Source organism: Petaurus breviceps, unplaced genomic scaffold (genome assembly GCF_028583685.1).
Source record: "Petaurus breviceps papuanus isolate PSGF00001 unplaced genomic scaffold, PetGlider_PUasm1.0 90897, whole genome shotgun sequence".
Lineage (NCBI taxonomy): Eukaryota > Metazoa > Chordata > Mammalia > Diprotodontia > Petauridae > Petaurus > Petaurus breviceps.
The window spans coordinates 14,272,123-14,288,967 of NW_027187374.1; the positions used below are offsets into that span (position 1 = coordinate 14,272,123).

The following is a 16,845-nucleotide window of genomic DNA, read 5'->3' on the forward strand; positions in this document are numbered from 1 at the left end:
CTCTCTCTCTCTCTCTCTCTCTCTCTCTCTCTCTCTCTCTCTCCCCCACCCCCAAAGGCAAAAGCCTTCACACTGGCATCTCATGCTTAAAATGCACTCTTTCCTTATCTCTACCGTATACACTCTCTCTCATCAAGATGCAGCTCAAGTACCATCTTCTATGTGAAACCTTTCTGAAATTCTCCCAACTCCTCTCTCCCATGTATTAAATATTTTATTAATTTGTATTGAACTTTTTGTTTTATGTTTGATATTCTTATATTTGATTGTTGTCTCCTTCATAGAATATACACTCTTTTTTAGTAGGAATTGATTCATTCTTTGTACTCTTACCCCAGCATAGTGCCTGGGACTCCCCAGGTATTCAGTAAATTCCAATGGCTTACTGTTATCTCAGAGGTAACTACTCCATTTAGCTTTTAAAGCCCTACATAACCTGCCTCCAAGCTATCTTCCTAATTATTATTGATTAATTTATTGAAGGTGGTCTTACTGTGGGGAAATTAGGCTGATTATATTTTAAAAATCATCAATAAGCATTTATTAATTACCTACTACATTCCAGGCACTGTGCTAGACACTGGAATACCACAAAAAAGCAAGAGACAGTCTCTGCCCTTGAGGAGCTCACAGTGAATGCAAACAACTAGGTATAATCAAACTTTGTGAAGGATAAATAAAAAATAATCAACAAAGGGAAGACACTAGATTTAAGAAAGATTGGAAAAAGCTTCCTGTAAAAGATGGGGTTTTAGCTGGAACTTGAAAGCCTAGGCAAGCAAGGAGGTGAAAATGAGGGAGGGAGGAGAGCACTCTTGGCACGAGGGACAGCCAGTAAAAATCCCTGGAGCCAAGAGGTCCCGTGTCTTGTTCACAGAGCAGGAATGAGGCCTATGTCACTGCATCAGAGGGTGAGTTGGGGGTGAGATGATGGAGGGTATAAAAGAAGATTGAAAATGTAAGGGGAAACCATGTTAGGAAAAGCTTTCAGTTCCAAAAAGAGAACTTTATGTTAAATATTAGAAGTAATAGTGAGCCCTGGAGTTTGTGAAGTAGTGGGGTGCTGTGGTCAGACCTGGACTTTAGGAAAATTGTTTGGATGACTAAGTGGAAGATGGCCTGAAGTGGGAAAACAGTTGTGGCAGGGAGACTGAGCAGCAGGCCACTACTATCCAGGGGTGGGGGAGGTGAGGTCCTGTATCAGCCTGTTGGCAATAGAAGAGAATAGGGGCTTATTTGAAAGATGCTGAAAAGATGAACTCTACAGGCCTTGGTAACCATTGAATAATAGGAGGAAGAGAGATAGTGTGGAGTCAAAAACAGTGCAGACCTTGGGGGCTGGGAAGATGATGGTGCCCTTGACAATTTGGGGGAAGGTTTGAGGGAAGATAATGAGTTCAGTTTTGGATATGTGGAGGTTAAGATGTCTATAGGATATCCAGTCTGAGATGTTTAATGATAAGTTGGATAGGAGAGACTGGAGGTCAACAGAAAGTTTAGGGCTAGATAAGTAGATTGAGAATCATAAACAATAAAATAATTAATTAAAATTAGTTTATTAATTAATAAAAATAATTAACTTGGTGAGATCACTAAGTGAAAATAGTTTAGAGGGAGAAGAAAAAAGAGGTTCTGGGGTTGGCCAAATGGCACAGTGAATAGAGCCCTGGAGTCAGGAGGACCTGAGTTCAAATCTGGCCTCAGACACTCAACACAAAACTAACCGTCTGACCTTGGGCAAGTCATTTAACCCCAATTGCTCTACCTTCCCCCCTCCAAAAAGCAAATAAATAAATAATGAAAAAAGAGGTTCCAGGAGAAATCCGAGAGGACACCCATGATTAGTAGGCATGACCTGGATGAAGATCCAGCAAAGCAGAGTAAAAATTGGTTATATAGGTGGGAAGGGAACCAGGGGAAAAAGGTCTCTTGAAAACTTAGAGAAAAGAGAGTGATTGATAGTACTAAAGGCTGCATAGAGATAAAGAAGGATGAGAATTGAAAAAAGACAACTAGACTTGGCAACTAAGATACCATTGGTAACCTTTGAGAGAACAGGTTAAGTTGAATAATGAGGTTGGTTGGAGGCCAGATTGTAGAGTTATAAAGAGTGAGAGGAGAGGAAGTGAAAGCACCTATTATAGATGTCCTTTCCAAGGAGCTTAGCCACAAAAGGCAGGAGAACTATGAGACAGTAGTTAGCAGGGATAGATGAATCAAGACAGGGTTTTTTAAGGATGGGAAAGACATGGGCATGTTGGGAAGCAGACAGTAGACTCGTAAAGACTGAAGATAAGTGAGAGAGGGTGGATGATAGAAAGGGGCAGTCTGCTGAAGAAGACGGAATGAAATGGGATCACCATTTTAAAAGAAGGATAAGGTCTACCTCTTCATATGAGACAAGCATAAAAGAGATAGTAGCAGAAGGCATTGGAATAATGAGACTAGGAAGAGGGGAGAAAAGAGAGCTCCCAGAGAATATCCTCATTTTTTTTTTTCAGTAAAATATGAGGTAAGCTCGGGATAGGAGAGAGGAAGCCATGGGAGGTTTGAGGAGTGATAAAAAAAATTTGGAAGAGTTGCTATGGTGATTAGGGTAATGAGTTAATTTAGGAAGGTGTAAAATTATTGCCAAACAGCAATGAGGACCCATATATAATATGTATATATACATACATGTACATATATAAGTACATATACACACTATATAGAAAATTAATTATATACATACACACACAGAAAGAGAGAGAACAATTGGAGTGGCTAGGTGTCACAGTGAATAGAGCACTGGCCTGGAGTTAGGAGGACCTGAGTTCAAATCATGGCCTCAGACACTTAACACTTATTAGCCGTGTGACTTTGGGCAAGTCGCTTAACCCCAATTGCCCAGACATCCCCCTCCAAAAAACAAGAGAGAGAGAACAGTTGATATGTTTATACAACTAATATGCAAAGGTAATTATTTTTAAATGATATGGCAATGGTGATTTAAAAGAATATTTACTTCAGATATAATTTCATTTTCTTTCTTAGTTCCACCAGCAATTACAATGCCACTTATATTCTTCAATGCTACTGCAGATCGACAAGAAGAAATGGTATTATTTTGTAGGGCTACTGGCTCGCCTGAGCCAAATATCAGCTGGTATAGGTAAGTTTTATTTTAAATAGTACATCAGAAAACAAGCACTAAATTTAATCTATCACCTTTCACTAGTGAAATTTGTGAAATCAAAGATTTGGATGGTGTCTTTACTGCTTTATTGAGGTTAATTGGCTAGGATGTTTTTTTCTTTGGTTTGATAAAGTAGTGTCATGCATGAAACATAATTATATCTATAATAGGTATCAATAGAATACATAAATGCTTCCTTTCATCACAAATATTACCTTTCCAAGAGATGAATGATAATGGAATTCAAGGAATATGAAGATTTATTAGCCAAATATCAACAAAAAGCTTTGCATAATTAATGGAATGGGATTTAAAAATTAGTGTCATGATTTAGTAATATAGCCAATCATGTAGTTCTTCCATTTGATCCTACAGATTTGTGTGATATCCTTTTCATATATGACAGCCATTAAATCCAAAGACAATAATCAACTCATGTAAAAAATGTCAAATAAACTAGTTAGAACCAGACATTTGAATTGCTGTATCACAAAGTGTTAAACTAAAATTTTCAGAATATTCAGTCACATTGTTCTCACTAAAAATACTTATTAGTGTTTTTATATTAATTTAGTAAAAAATACTTTTTAGTGAGAATAAAAGAGCTTTCTATACTATGAATAGATAAAATTAATGTCTCTATATTATCAAGAGCTAATTAATTTAAAATATTTAATTTTTTAATACATGTTTCTCTGTGTTTTGTAATGTAATATATTAGCATAATATTAAATGTATAAAATTTACAAATAAATGTACATATATTGGCATACTACTCAAGGTTTTTATTGATGTGATGTAAGATCAAGAAAGTTTGGATAAAAATGAGTTAGAAAACCTCAAAGATTGACTGGACCTCTGATTTCATGGATATAGAAAACTCCCAGGTGAAAAAACTCTCTCAAGCAATGCAAGTTGTCTTCTTCTCCGCAATTTATGGTCCTAGTAAGTTGTGCATAGCATTAAAAAGGCTAAATGACTTGCCCAGGATAAGAGGGCCCATTTGTTTGTGTCTTCAAGGCCGGCTTTCCAATCCTATACCACACTGCTTTCTCAACATTTCCATACTTTTATATAAATCAGTAATTATCAAAGCAATTTGGTAATTTTTTTTAAGAGAGGAAAGATTGGTGGAATAGACTAGATAAGCAAGAATCGGAAATAAAAAGTTCCTTTCCCTCTGTCTTGGACTTCTTGGGACATATGCCTAGTAGTGGCTTTAGGAGTCATGTAGTTTAGTGATGTTTGGGCTATAGATCCAAATGGCTTTCCAGAAGAGTGGGATCAATTCACAGCTCTATCAAAGGTGCTTTAGTGTTTTTGTCTTCCCATATTCCTTTCAATAATTGCGATTTTCCTCCTTTGTCATCTCTCTGACGATCTCATGGGTAAGAGGGGTAATCTGCAAGAGTTGTTTTAATATGCATTAATCTTATTATTAATGATTTTGAGAATTTTTAATATAGTTGATATGTTTTATGTATTCTCTTGAAAACTGCCTGTTCTAGGGCGACTAGGGTGGTACAATGAATAGAGCACTGCCCCTAGAGTCAGGAGGACCTGAGTTCAAATCCAGCCTCAGACACTTGACACACTTACTAGCCATGTGACTTTGGGCAATTCACTTAACCCCAATTGCCCTCCAAAAAAAAAAAAAACAGAAAAGAAAACTGCCTGTTCTGTGATTTGACCATTTATCTACAAGGACTCTTGTTCCTATATATTTTTTTTTCTCAGATATTAACCCTTTACAAGAGAAACTGGCGGGAGAGACATTTTTCCAGCTAATTGTTTCTTGTTCTCCCTCCCCTAACTCCTGGTCATAACCATTCATACCCTTTGTATCCCTTCATACCTTCTGCACCCAAAGTTCATCATTTGGAGGTAGACAGCACTTTTCATCATGAATCATTTGAAATTGCACTGGATCATTGTATTTATTAAAATAGTTTAGTCTTTTCACAGTTTGTCATCCTTACAGTATTACTGTTACTGTGCACAATGTTCTCCTGGTTCTCCTCACTTCACTTTGCATCAGTTCATGTAAATCTTCTTAGGTTTTTCTGAAACCATCAATCAAAATTATCTATTTTATATCTCATAATCCTCTCTATCTCTGGTTTGATCATAAACTCTCCTTATTCTTAGGTCTCACAGATCATTTTTTCCATGCTCTCCTGATTTGCTTATGACATCATACTTTATATCTAAATCATGTGCTTATTTTGACCTTACCTTGGTATGCATTGTGAGCTGCTTTCCAGTTTTTCCAGAAGTGTTTTGTCAAATCGTGAATTCTTATCCCAAGAGCTTGGATTCTTGAGTTTATCAAACACTAGATATTATGGTCATTTACTCCTATGTACTTTGTATCTAATCTAGTCTACTGATCAGCCACTCTGTTTCTTAGTCAGTACCAAATTGTTTTGATGATTACCACTTTGCAATATAGTTTGAAACCTGATATTGCTAGGCCACCTTTCTTTACTTTTTAAAAATTTGATTCTTTTAATATTCTTGATCTTTTGATCCTCCCAATGAATTTTATTATTTTTCTGACTCTAGAAAATAATCTTTCATAGTTTGATTGGTGTGGCATTGAATAAGCAAATTAATTTAGGTAGAATTTTTATTACCTTGGCTCTACCTACCCATCAGCAATTAATATTTCTCTATTTAGATCTGTATTTTTGTGAAAAATGTTTTATAATTGTATTCAGAAATTCCTATGTGTAGGGAGACTCTCAAGTATCTTATACTATATGCCATTATTTTAGATGGAATTTCTCTTCCCATCCCTTTTGCTGGATTTGACTGGTAATATATAGAAATGCTAATAAATTTGAAGTTTTACTTTACATCCTGTAACTTTGCTAAAGTTGTTATTTTTTTCATCTTTTTTTAGTTAATTCTCAGGTTCTCTAATTATGCTATCAAGTCATCTGCAAAGACTGTTAGTTTTGTTTCCTTATTACCTATTTTTTATTCCTTCAATTTCTTTTTCTTGTCTTGTTGGTATAGGTAGCATTTCTAGTGTAATGTTGAAGTATAATGGGGATAATGGACACCTTGCTTCAGTCTGACCATATTGGAAAGGCTTCTAGTTTATCCCCATTAAAGTTGCTAGCTCTTGGTTTTAGATATATACTGCTTATCATTTTAAGAAAAACTCCAGAAGAAGACATTCTGAGCTTCTGGGTTCCAAGTGTTGCTGCAAACCAGGGGCCATGGGAGGACTTTTGAGATCTCCAGAGGACGGAGCCACTGCCTGAGGACTTGGCTCTAAGTCAGGGATCCAGGCTGAAGAAAACCCTCCGGAAAAGGTCTCAGGGGAAGGTCTTTGCCTATTGGCACACAGATGACTGAGACTAGACTTCATACAATATTAGGTAGGGACATGAATGCTGTCATACTGGTACAAAGTCTCCAATAGGGGACTGCCTGCAACATCTGTCTGTCTTGCATAGCCCCGTGGGACACAGCCACTGTCAGAAGCACCAACAAGTCCCCAAACTCTTCTGTAAGGAGGACCAGACACCCCTCTGTGTAGCCTGAACCAAAGGTCAGGAGCATGAAGCCCACACTTTTTTCCCCATTGAAGCAACTGCTCAGAACTGCAGGGAGAAACTCTGGGACACTGCCTCTTTGGAGAAACAAGATCAAGGAATGGAAGAAATGTAAATCTTCAAAGAAAGATGAAGGCAAACAAGTGAGTCACTGCTTTCGGAAAGGCCCAAGTCTTTTACGTCAGAGTTAAGAGAATATCCTGTGCCTGGGAAAAAAGTCTTACTAAAGAAATTCAGGGTGAATATCACTGTGAATCCTACAACATCCAGTGACTGTTATTTTATCTGAAGATCTGAAGTGTAAGACATGGAGATGACTGTGTAGATCAGTCTAATTGTCCTGATTTTTGTCTTTCCTTATTTTGTCTTTGGTCAGCAGGCATTTGGTTCTGACATGACCATTAGGAGGAGGATATGGCTGAGCAACCTCAGTGGGCACTGGGGATTGCTGCCAAGAAGAGGAAGGACTCAGTTGGGTATCTGTACATGCGTTGCTTTGAGAAGAGAGGAAATTATTTCTGCCTCATCAACTGGCCAGGATTAGTTTGCCAGCAAATGAAAGACCCTGTGACTTTAACTGGCATATATCTGAATTGTCCTTATGGAACCCTATGGTTCTATAATGCTATCAAAGCCTCCCTCATCTGAGCAGTGTGCCCTGAGCCACTCACAGAACTTTTCAGACCTCTCTGCTCTCCTTCCCCCCTTTGCCATGAACAAAGGCTGGTCCCATGACCATCCATCCAGTGGAAGGCAGTATTTGAGAATGGCTGTCTCTGACTGTAAGCATTCTTTTGTGAAGGAACTCCAGGCTCACTGTTTATTGTCGCCATAAACTGTAAAATTAATAAGGTCGCTGGCAGAGACACAGACATAATGTTTAGCCTTTGCTAAAGATCAGCCTAGGAGCCAATTTGCTGGCAAGCTTAAGGCTGCCTGCAGCAATACAACTTAAGGCCATCATTCCCAAGTGATTTATTTTCCATTACTAGCAATGCATTGTATGTGGATTTATTGTCGCAACAAATCAAATTTGATTGAACAATTTAATATAAGTTACTCTCCTGTATTATGTGCTTTCTGCAAGAGTTGGGGGTTGCCCTAAACTCTAATGGAGGGCATCAAGGATAGGGGTTTCCTTCCCCAGGCAAAGGCTTGCCAGACTGGATTCTGTTTATATTCTAAATAGAAATTAGGTTTCCCATTTGGGTTGGTTCTGCCCAAGCTAGTTTAGGATCTTGTGCCTTCTGGAGCTAGGAGTAATTTCTTCACTCAGCTTTGCCCTTCAAAAACTGACTCACCTTCCCAGGAATTAGATCTTAACAGGCATAGGAAAAGGATGAGTTACAAATTAGTTATTAAATTAATATAATGGTATAACATTAATTTCTCTCACTAGCAACAGCAATAAGACAAGAGAATGAAATTAAAGGAATAAAGATAGGGAAGGTAAAACTCTCCCTATTTGCTAGTGATATGATGATTTACTTGGAAAATCCTAGAGAATCAGCAAAGATACTAATTGACACAATTGCTTCAGCACCATTACACACTACAGAATAAATCTTAATCCACAGCATTTCTATATAATAATAACAAAACAAAAAAGCTATTACATATGGAAGCCTCATTCCAAATAACAACAAAACATAAAATATCTGGGGATTGATCTACTAAAGCACAAAAGATTTGTATAGAGTCAATTACAAAGTACTTCTCAAAGAAATAATAGCAAATAGTGTCAAACTCCAGAGTTTGGTCTAAGAAAGACAAACAGAATTAGGTTGTATGCATGTTTATCTTCTCTCAAATGGCATGCATGTGGAGCTACAGTAGAACAGAGCTTGCTTTGAAAGGGCTAGGCTACACAGATCATCAAGACAAAGAGAAACTACAAAGCTGGGCAGAAATGGCTGTGTTGTTGCCCGCAGGTACTACCACAGGGGTTTGAATTTCCCCACCATCACATGGCCCAATCGGGTACTGCCACAGTCCCTTGGGTTCAGTTTCCTTTTCCCATGGAGGGTCCATTTCACAGAGATCATGAGAGGCCTACATGGAACAAGGAAGAGGGTCATGCTGAAAAAGTCCCCAAGGCCCCAGAACTAGGATGATTATGCTAGTTCAGTCCATTAGAGCTGGTATGAACCAGCTTAAGTTAGTTCTGTAGTCACCAGTACATAAGAGGGATTTCCAGGCTCAGCAAGCAAACACTGCAAAAGATCTCTGGTATGTCATGCTTAAGGGATGCTCAATCTGCCTCCTGATTTGCTGATTCTGATTCCCAGGTAAGTCCAGTCTCTTCTGGATTTGTTTAAGCAAATCAAGGTCATTAGTAAAAGTTATTTTTCTCAATAGTTGGAAAAATGGGGTGGCTAGGTGGCACAGTGAATAGAGCACCAGCCCTGGAGTCAAGAGGACCTGAGTTCAAATTCAGCCTCAGATACTTAACAGTTGCTAGCCATGTGACCTTGGGCATGTCACTTAACCCAAATTGCCCTGCCCTCCCCCTTCCAAAAAATAGAAAAAATAGTTGGAAGAGTGATTTAGTGATATTTAGTGATCATTGCTATATTATAATAATAAAAATGACAATATTACCAAAAGTAATTCATATATTTTTTTTGTAAACCATTCAAATTACCAAGAGAATACTTGATAAAATAATAACAAAATTTATTTGGAAAAACAAAAGATCTAGAATATCAAAGGAAATGAATAAAGAAGGAAGAGGGAATAGCACTTCTAGACCTCAGACTATACTATAAAGTAGCAATCATCAAAAACATCTGGTAATAGAAAGTTAAGGGGCAGCTAGGTGGTACAGTGAATAGAGCCCTGGAGTCAGGAGGGCCTGAGTTCAAATTTGACCTCAGACACTTAACACTTACTAGCTGTGTGACCTTGGGCAAGTCACTTAACCCCAATTGCCCTTCCTTATTCCCCCCTCCAAAAAGACAAAAATAAAAAAGAATAGAGTTAAATGGAACACAATAGACAAGAGAGATTTAGAAACAACAGAACTCAGTAACATTGTTTGATAAAAAGGAAAACAAATTACTTTGTTTTTGAAAAAAAATTCCCTGTTTTATAAAAAAACTGCTGAGAAAACTGGAAAGCAGTCTGTCAAAAATTAGACTTAGACCAACACCTTATACCATCCACAATACATTCTAAATGGATTTACAACCTTAATATTAAAAAGCATTAAAAGAGAAACAGAATATATACTTTTCAGAGCTATGGGTAGGAGATGTATTCTTAATTGCCAAAAGTGAAATAGATAAATTTGATTATTTGAAAGTGGAAAGTTTCTGTACAGATGAAATTTGTGCATCTAAGATAAGAAGAAAATTGTCCAGTTGGAAAAAGTCTTTGTATCAAATTTCTCTGATAAGGGTTTGGTATCCAAGACATAGAAACAATTAATAAATAAACACACGCACTAGTGTGTGTATTATATTATTTATATATGTGTATACCTATATAACACTCATTCCCCAATAGATAAATGCTCAAAGTATATGGATAAATAGTTATCAAAGAAATTGCAATGTATTTACGATCACATGAATGCATACTCTATATTACTAATAATAAAAGAAAAGAAAATCAAAACAGCCTTGAAGTTTTCCCTCACATCTTGCAATTAGCAAACATGACTCAAAAAAATGACAATAGTAGAAAGTATTTACAGATCGTATACTTGACCGTATGCCGCCATGGGGAGAAGGAGAGGAAGGGGGACAAAATGTGAAACTCAAGGAATTGTGGAATTGAATCTTGTAAACTAAAAGTAAACAAAAAAATTAATATTAAAAAAAAGAAAAAAATTGACAATAGTCAATGTTGGAAGGGTAGTGGAAATAAGCCCACTAATGCATTGTTGATGGAACTGGGAAATGGTGAGAAAGTTGATTCATTGAAGACCCCTACTCTATTCCAGTCATTATCAACCAATTTAATATGATTATAAGTTTTGTATATTTGGTCCCAGAGCTGCAGATGGTAAGATCACTTGTATAAGCATTAGGAACTAGCTTGAGGCCCTCTACCTTTGTTTTTCCTTGTCAAGGTAACCACGCCCAGTATGGCAGAGGTGACTCAACTACATAGAAAGTCCCCCCAAATTATTTTTGCACCTCTGGACCATTCTCTCTTGTCCAGCAGGAGCAGGAGTTTATCTTATGACCACCTAGTCAGCAGAAATATTTCCTGCCTTGCCCAACTCGTGACTCTGCTGATATATTGTTTTGCTTCTTTTTATGCATCATATGTCAACCAGTGGAATTATTCTATATCTTGTATGACTGTTCTTAGATGGTTAGCTATCTAATGCTATAAAAATAGGGCCCTAGAAGGAGGGGCCATCTCAGACTGTGAGGAAGATCTGAGGTCCACTTCATTAGAGGGGACCATGGATCCTTTAATATAGTACCATTGGCTCAGAAAAAAAGAAACAAGAAACTCCATTTCTAGTGTTTTAATAGGAATGAGTATTGTGTTTTGTAAAAGCTTTTTCTACATTTATTGATATAGTCACATAATTTTTGTTTTTTTATTAGTAATACGGTCAAATATGCTTATAGTTTTCCTAATATTGAACCAGTACTGTATTCCTGATCAGAGCACATAAGCTTTATGATATTGTAATCTTCTTGCTAGTATTTTATTTAAATATTTTGCATCAATATTCATTATAGATATTTGTCTGTAGTACTCTTTCTCTGGTTTTGTTTTTCTTAGTTTAGGTAGCAAAACAATATTTGTGTCATAGAAAGAATTTGGTAGGATTTCTTACTTTTTTTTTTCTAATTATTATATAGGAATTAATTGTTCCTTAAATATTTGGTAGAATTCACTTGTAAGTCCATCTGGTCCTGGGGATTTTTGCTTAGGGAGCTTTTTATAGTCTTTTCAATTTCTTTTTTTAAGTACTTAAGGATTCTATTTCTTCTGTTAATCTGGACAATTTATATTCTTTGTGAATATTCATCCATTTTACTTAGATTGTTGGTTTTATTGCCATATAATTATAATTGCTTTAATTTCATCTTCATTGGTTGTATTTTTACCTTTTTTGTTTTTGATATTGGTAATTTGGTTTTTCTCTTTTTTTAATCAAATGATTTTTGATTAATTGATTTGATTAATCAAATCAAGTGGTTTATCTATTTTATTGTTTTTTTTTCATAAAACCAACTCCTAGCTTTATTTAATAATTCATGGTTGGTTTGTTTTCAATTTTATTAAAATCTCCTTTGATTTTTGGGATTTCTGTTTTGGTATTTAATTGGTGATTTTTTAATTTTTCTTTTTCCTAGTTTTTTTCATTGCCTGGCCAACTCATTGATCTGCTTTTTCTCTCTTTTGCTGATATTAAGCATTTAGAGATAAGTTTATGTGTACCTCTTAGTAGTTTGATTAGCATGGCTATAAATCTCTATATTAATTTAGATAATTTTATTATTACAGTTTTTATGGTATCATAGCCTAACAATAAGCTTAAATAATTCTCCAGTTATTTAAGCCTTCCTTAATTCCTATGAAGTGTTTCATAACTGTATTCCTATAAACCTTTGAATCTCTTGTCTTCTCTAACTATTGTATCGAGTAAATAGCAATGATATTGCTCCTTTTTTGCCTCTTAGTTCCCTCAATTTCTTTAGGTTTTTGTTTTTGTTTTTTGCAGGGGTAAGGCTGGACAATTGGGGTTAAGTGACTTGCCCAAGGTCACAGGACTAGTAAATGTTAAATGTTTGAGGTCAAATTTGTACTCAGGTCCTCCTGACTTCAAGGCCAGTGTTCTATTCACTTCGCCCCCTAGCCGCCCCGCCTCAATTTCTTTATATTGTGTTACTGCAATAGCTAGCATTTCTAGTAGTATATTAAATAATAGTGATGACAGTGGACACCTCTGATTTTCTTCTGATCTGACTGGAAAAGACACTTGTATTTTTTCCATTACAGATATTTTCTCTTCTTGAATTTAGATATATTCTTTATATCATTAAGGAATGGAATATATGTTCCTATGCTTTTTAGTCCTTCTGAAGATTTGAATTTCTGAATAACTTCTGAATCAGTGTTATTTTATTTAGAGGTTTTTCTATATCTGCTAGTATAATCATATGATTATTTTGTGGTTGATCTAGCATATGATTATATGTTGACCCAACCCTGGACTCCTCTATATTCAACCTGATATTAGTGTACAGTCTTTGGAATATACTCCTATAACTTTATTGCTAATATTTTATTTGACATTTTAGTTGTATTCATTAGGGTTTTTATGGTTTTCTTTGTCTTTTTTATCTCCCTCTTGTTTGGTTAGCAGGTCCAGGTATATCTAATGGAAAAAGTTGCATACGATATTTTCTTTCCTTATTTTGGACATCGTTTATGGAGTTTTGAAGTTAATTTTCTTTCAGTGCTTGCCAGAATTCACTTGTAAATCCATCTGGGTCTTTCCCTCACACACACTTTGGGAATTTATTGATGCCTTATTTATTTTCTTTTTTCGGAGATCAGGTTTTTTAAATTCCTGTTCCTTGTTCCTTTAATCTTTGCATTTTATGTACTTTTAAAAATATCCATCCATTTTTAACATAATCATTTTTGTTGGCACATAATTGGGCAGAAATGTTTCTAATAATTTCCTTTATTTACTCTTCATCTATTATGAATTTCCAGATTTCCAAAAGGTACTGTTTTGGTTGCATCTCAAAAGGTTTGTAATGCTATGTCATTGTTAACACCTTTTTTAATGTTTATATGATTTGTTCTTTGACTTCTACATTGTTAGGGCTTATATTACTTAGTCTTCATTTAAATTCTAATCCTTTCTTCAAAGATTTGTTGATCACAATTTTAATTGCCTTTTGATCACTTAAAGTTGTGTTTAATATGTCTGCTTTTCTACACATTTATAAGTTGTGATCACATGGTCAATTTTTGTGAAGATATCATTAAAGCCAAGAAATATGTAAAATCTTTTTGATTGCTATTAAAGAGTTCTAGTACATCAAACTTCTGTAAAATTCTATTTAGGTATTTCACTTCTTTCTTATTTATCTTATTGTTAGATTTGTTTAGTTGTGAATGAAGCACAGAAGTCCCCAACTATTAAAATTTTGCTCTTTTTTTCTCCCTGTTATTCAATTAACTATTCCTTTAAGTACTTCAGGGTTATAACATTTGGTGCATATATGTTAAGTAGTGATATTATTTTAATGTCTATGCTACATTTAAATATAATGCAGTTTGCTTATTCCTTTTAACCATATATATATTTATTGTTGCCCTTTCTAGTATTGAAGAGGTTAGAGGTGCCAGAAACCCCAAGAATGACAGGGTACAAGGCAGAGTTGCCTGGAACAAATTCACACACTCAAGCTTTCTGTCTGCCTTTCTTTCTTTCTTCCTTTCTTTCTTTCTTCCTTCCTTCCTTCCTTTCTTTCTTTCTTTCTTGCTTGCTTGCTTGCTTGCTTTCTTGCTTGCTTGCTTGCTTTCTTGCTTTCTTTCTTGCTTGCTTGCTTTCTTGCTTTCTTTTTTGGAGGGGGAAGGTAGGGCAATTGGGGTTAAGTGACTTGCCCAAGGTCAGACAGTTAGTTTTGTGTTGAGTGTCTGAGGCCAGATTTGAACTCAGGTCCTCCTGACTCCAGGGCTGGTGTTCTATTTATTCACTGTGCCACCTAGCTGCCCTCAAGCTTTCTTTCAGTCAAGTGGCAAGGGTTATTTTAACATCAATAGGAGCAGGCAAAGTTCCTTTGGGAAACTTACAACTTAATTCGGGTGAATCTAAAGCTTATATAGAAAAGAGGCAGGGAAAGGAATGTTAAGGAGGGTAATTAGGTAATGCTAGGGTTTCAGGTGTCTTTGGGAGCAGGAATCAGTGATCTATGGATGGGAAAATTCAGGGAGTCATCAGAGACAACTTTGTTGATATCAGACTGAGAGAGAAAAGACAATTTTTGTTTAGCTGCCAGAGTTATGTACCTTGGGCAGGCACCCTGGGAAAGAATCCTAGGGCCAGCATCCTGCACTGATAGCTTTTATCAGAGAAACTGCAGGATCAACTCTGTACCTGTAACAAGAAAAGAATTTTCTCACTGGGGGATAGGGGGTGTTACTTAGATATAGTTTTAGGGCCTTTTGGAGTCCAGGTACCTCCACTCCATCAGTATCATGATTGCTACACCTGCTGTTTGAAATTCAATGTAATAAATTTTACTCTATAAAATTTCTCTCATTTTAATTTCATGAAAATCTTTATGTGTCAAGTGTGTTTCTACAGTTGGAATCAGTTTTCTAGTGCATTCTACTACCCTCTTTTGTTTTGGAAGTCAATTCCCATTTACATTCATGGTTGTGATTGTTAGTTATGTTTTCCTTTCATCTTATCCCCTTGGAATTTTTCCTTTGTTCCTTGATGCCCTCTTTATTAGTTATTTATAATTGAAGTGATCTAATTCTACTTCTCTGCTCCTCCTATATCAAATCCAGACTTGGATCACTAATGCTTACATTTTCTCTCTTTTAGCATACATATTTTTTCCAGAATTTGTTTATTTTTAGTTTTCAACTTAACATATATATATATATATATGTATCTTTTAAAAATTTTTGTTGATATATGAATGACCCGTGTACCCATTTAATATTTTTAGTCCCTTTTTCCACGTCAGTGGAATTGTTTCTATTTGAATCTTCAAAATTTCATTCTTGAGAAACTCATCTCTCATTAAACTCCCTTTGCTGATGAAATTTTAAGTCGTAGTACTTTACTCATCTTTTGCCTCAACTTTTGAAAACCTGTTCTCTATAAAACTGTAGGACACATCAGACTGATTTTCTTATATATCACAGTGTTTAAGAAAGAATGACTGCTTTCTGATGAAATTAGGTTCAGAATACCAGCTCTCGGGGTGGCCAGGTAGCTCAGCGAGTCAGAGCACCGGCTCCAGTGTTGGGATGACCTGGATCAAATCCGGGCTCAGATACTTAGCACCATACCCAGAAATAACTGGCCGTGTAACCTTGAGCAAGTTACTTAACCTCAATTTCTTTAAAAAAAAAAAAAAGAATACCAGCTCTCTTCACTTCTTCCAAGTGAAGTATGAAAGGATAATAATAGCTAAAATTTACGTAACATCATATTATTTCATTTCATTACTCACAAAATCTCTATAAATTATGAAACTTGAGGCAGACGAAGGTTAAATTACTTTCCCAGGGTCATATAGCTGGTAAGTAACTGAGGCAGGATTTGAACTCAAGTCTTTATCGTAAGGTGATCACTCTATTATGCCAACCAGCTGCTTCTATAATAATAACATTTTATAGTAACATAAATATAACATTTATAAATTCATTAAAATTTTCAAAGCACTTTACAACCATTATTTTATTTGATTATCATTCAAAAAAGCCAATATTTAATTAGTTTTTCTCTTAACCTGGAGAGAACTTCATCTACTTTACCAGGTGGCCAAATAATTTGTGAAGTCCCCCATCTTTATTATATCCTTTTTCTGCCAGGGTTGTTATGTATTTCCTCATCTCTTCCCATCTTTATCTGAGGGTAGAGATTGTCTCACTTTTATATTTACATCCCCAGCACCTGGCACAGCACTTGGCATTTAGGAAGTACTTAATTAATGTTTCTTATTTTGTCCATTGATTTACTTCTTTTGTCCAACTTGAGCAAAAATGGAAACAGAGTGCTCCTTTATCAAAGAAAAACAAATCATACAAGTGTAAACAAAGTTTAATGTTTGAAATTTTTAGAGAATTATCAGTAATATAATTTTTCTAGCTATTCAAATCTAATGCTATATTTTTATGGAGAAAATTTTAAAGTATAACTCCAGTGTCCCCAAATGAGCTTTAATTGTACATCTAAAATTCATTTTTGAAAGCAGTATGACTAGATCTGTCAATACTAGTAACTGTGGAATGATAGATATTTATTTCTAGTTCAGAAATTCATGCGGTTTCCTGAAATTATGAAGAAGGCTCTATGAAAAGTAAATTCTCTCTCTCTCTCTCTCTCTCTCTCTCTCTCTCTCTCTCTCTCTCTCTCTCTCTCTCTCTCTCTCTCTC

The 16,845-nt window shown here is 35.7% G+C and overlaps 1 protein-coding gene across 3 annotated transcripts in view; it reads left to right on the plus strand.

Moving 5' to 3' along the window:
* Nucleotides 1-16,845, plus strand: part of NCAM2 (neural cell adhesion molecule 2) — a 311,641-nt gene that overhangs the window by 103,257 nt on the left and 191,539 nt on the right. For all 3 annotated transcript variants that reach the window (XM_069075045.1, XM_069075047.1, XM_069075048.1), the window contains exon 6: nucleotides 3,034-3,151. In XM_069075045.1, the coding sequence (XP_068931146.1) occupies nucleotides 3,034-3,151 (118 nt within the window). The remainder of the gene's footprint in view (nucleotides 1-3,033; nucleotides 3,152-16,845) is intronic.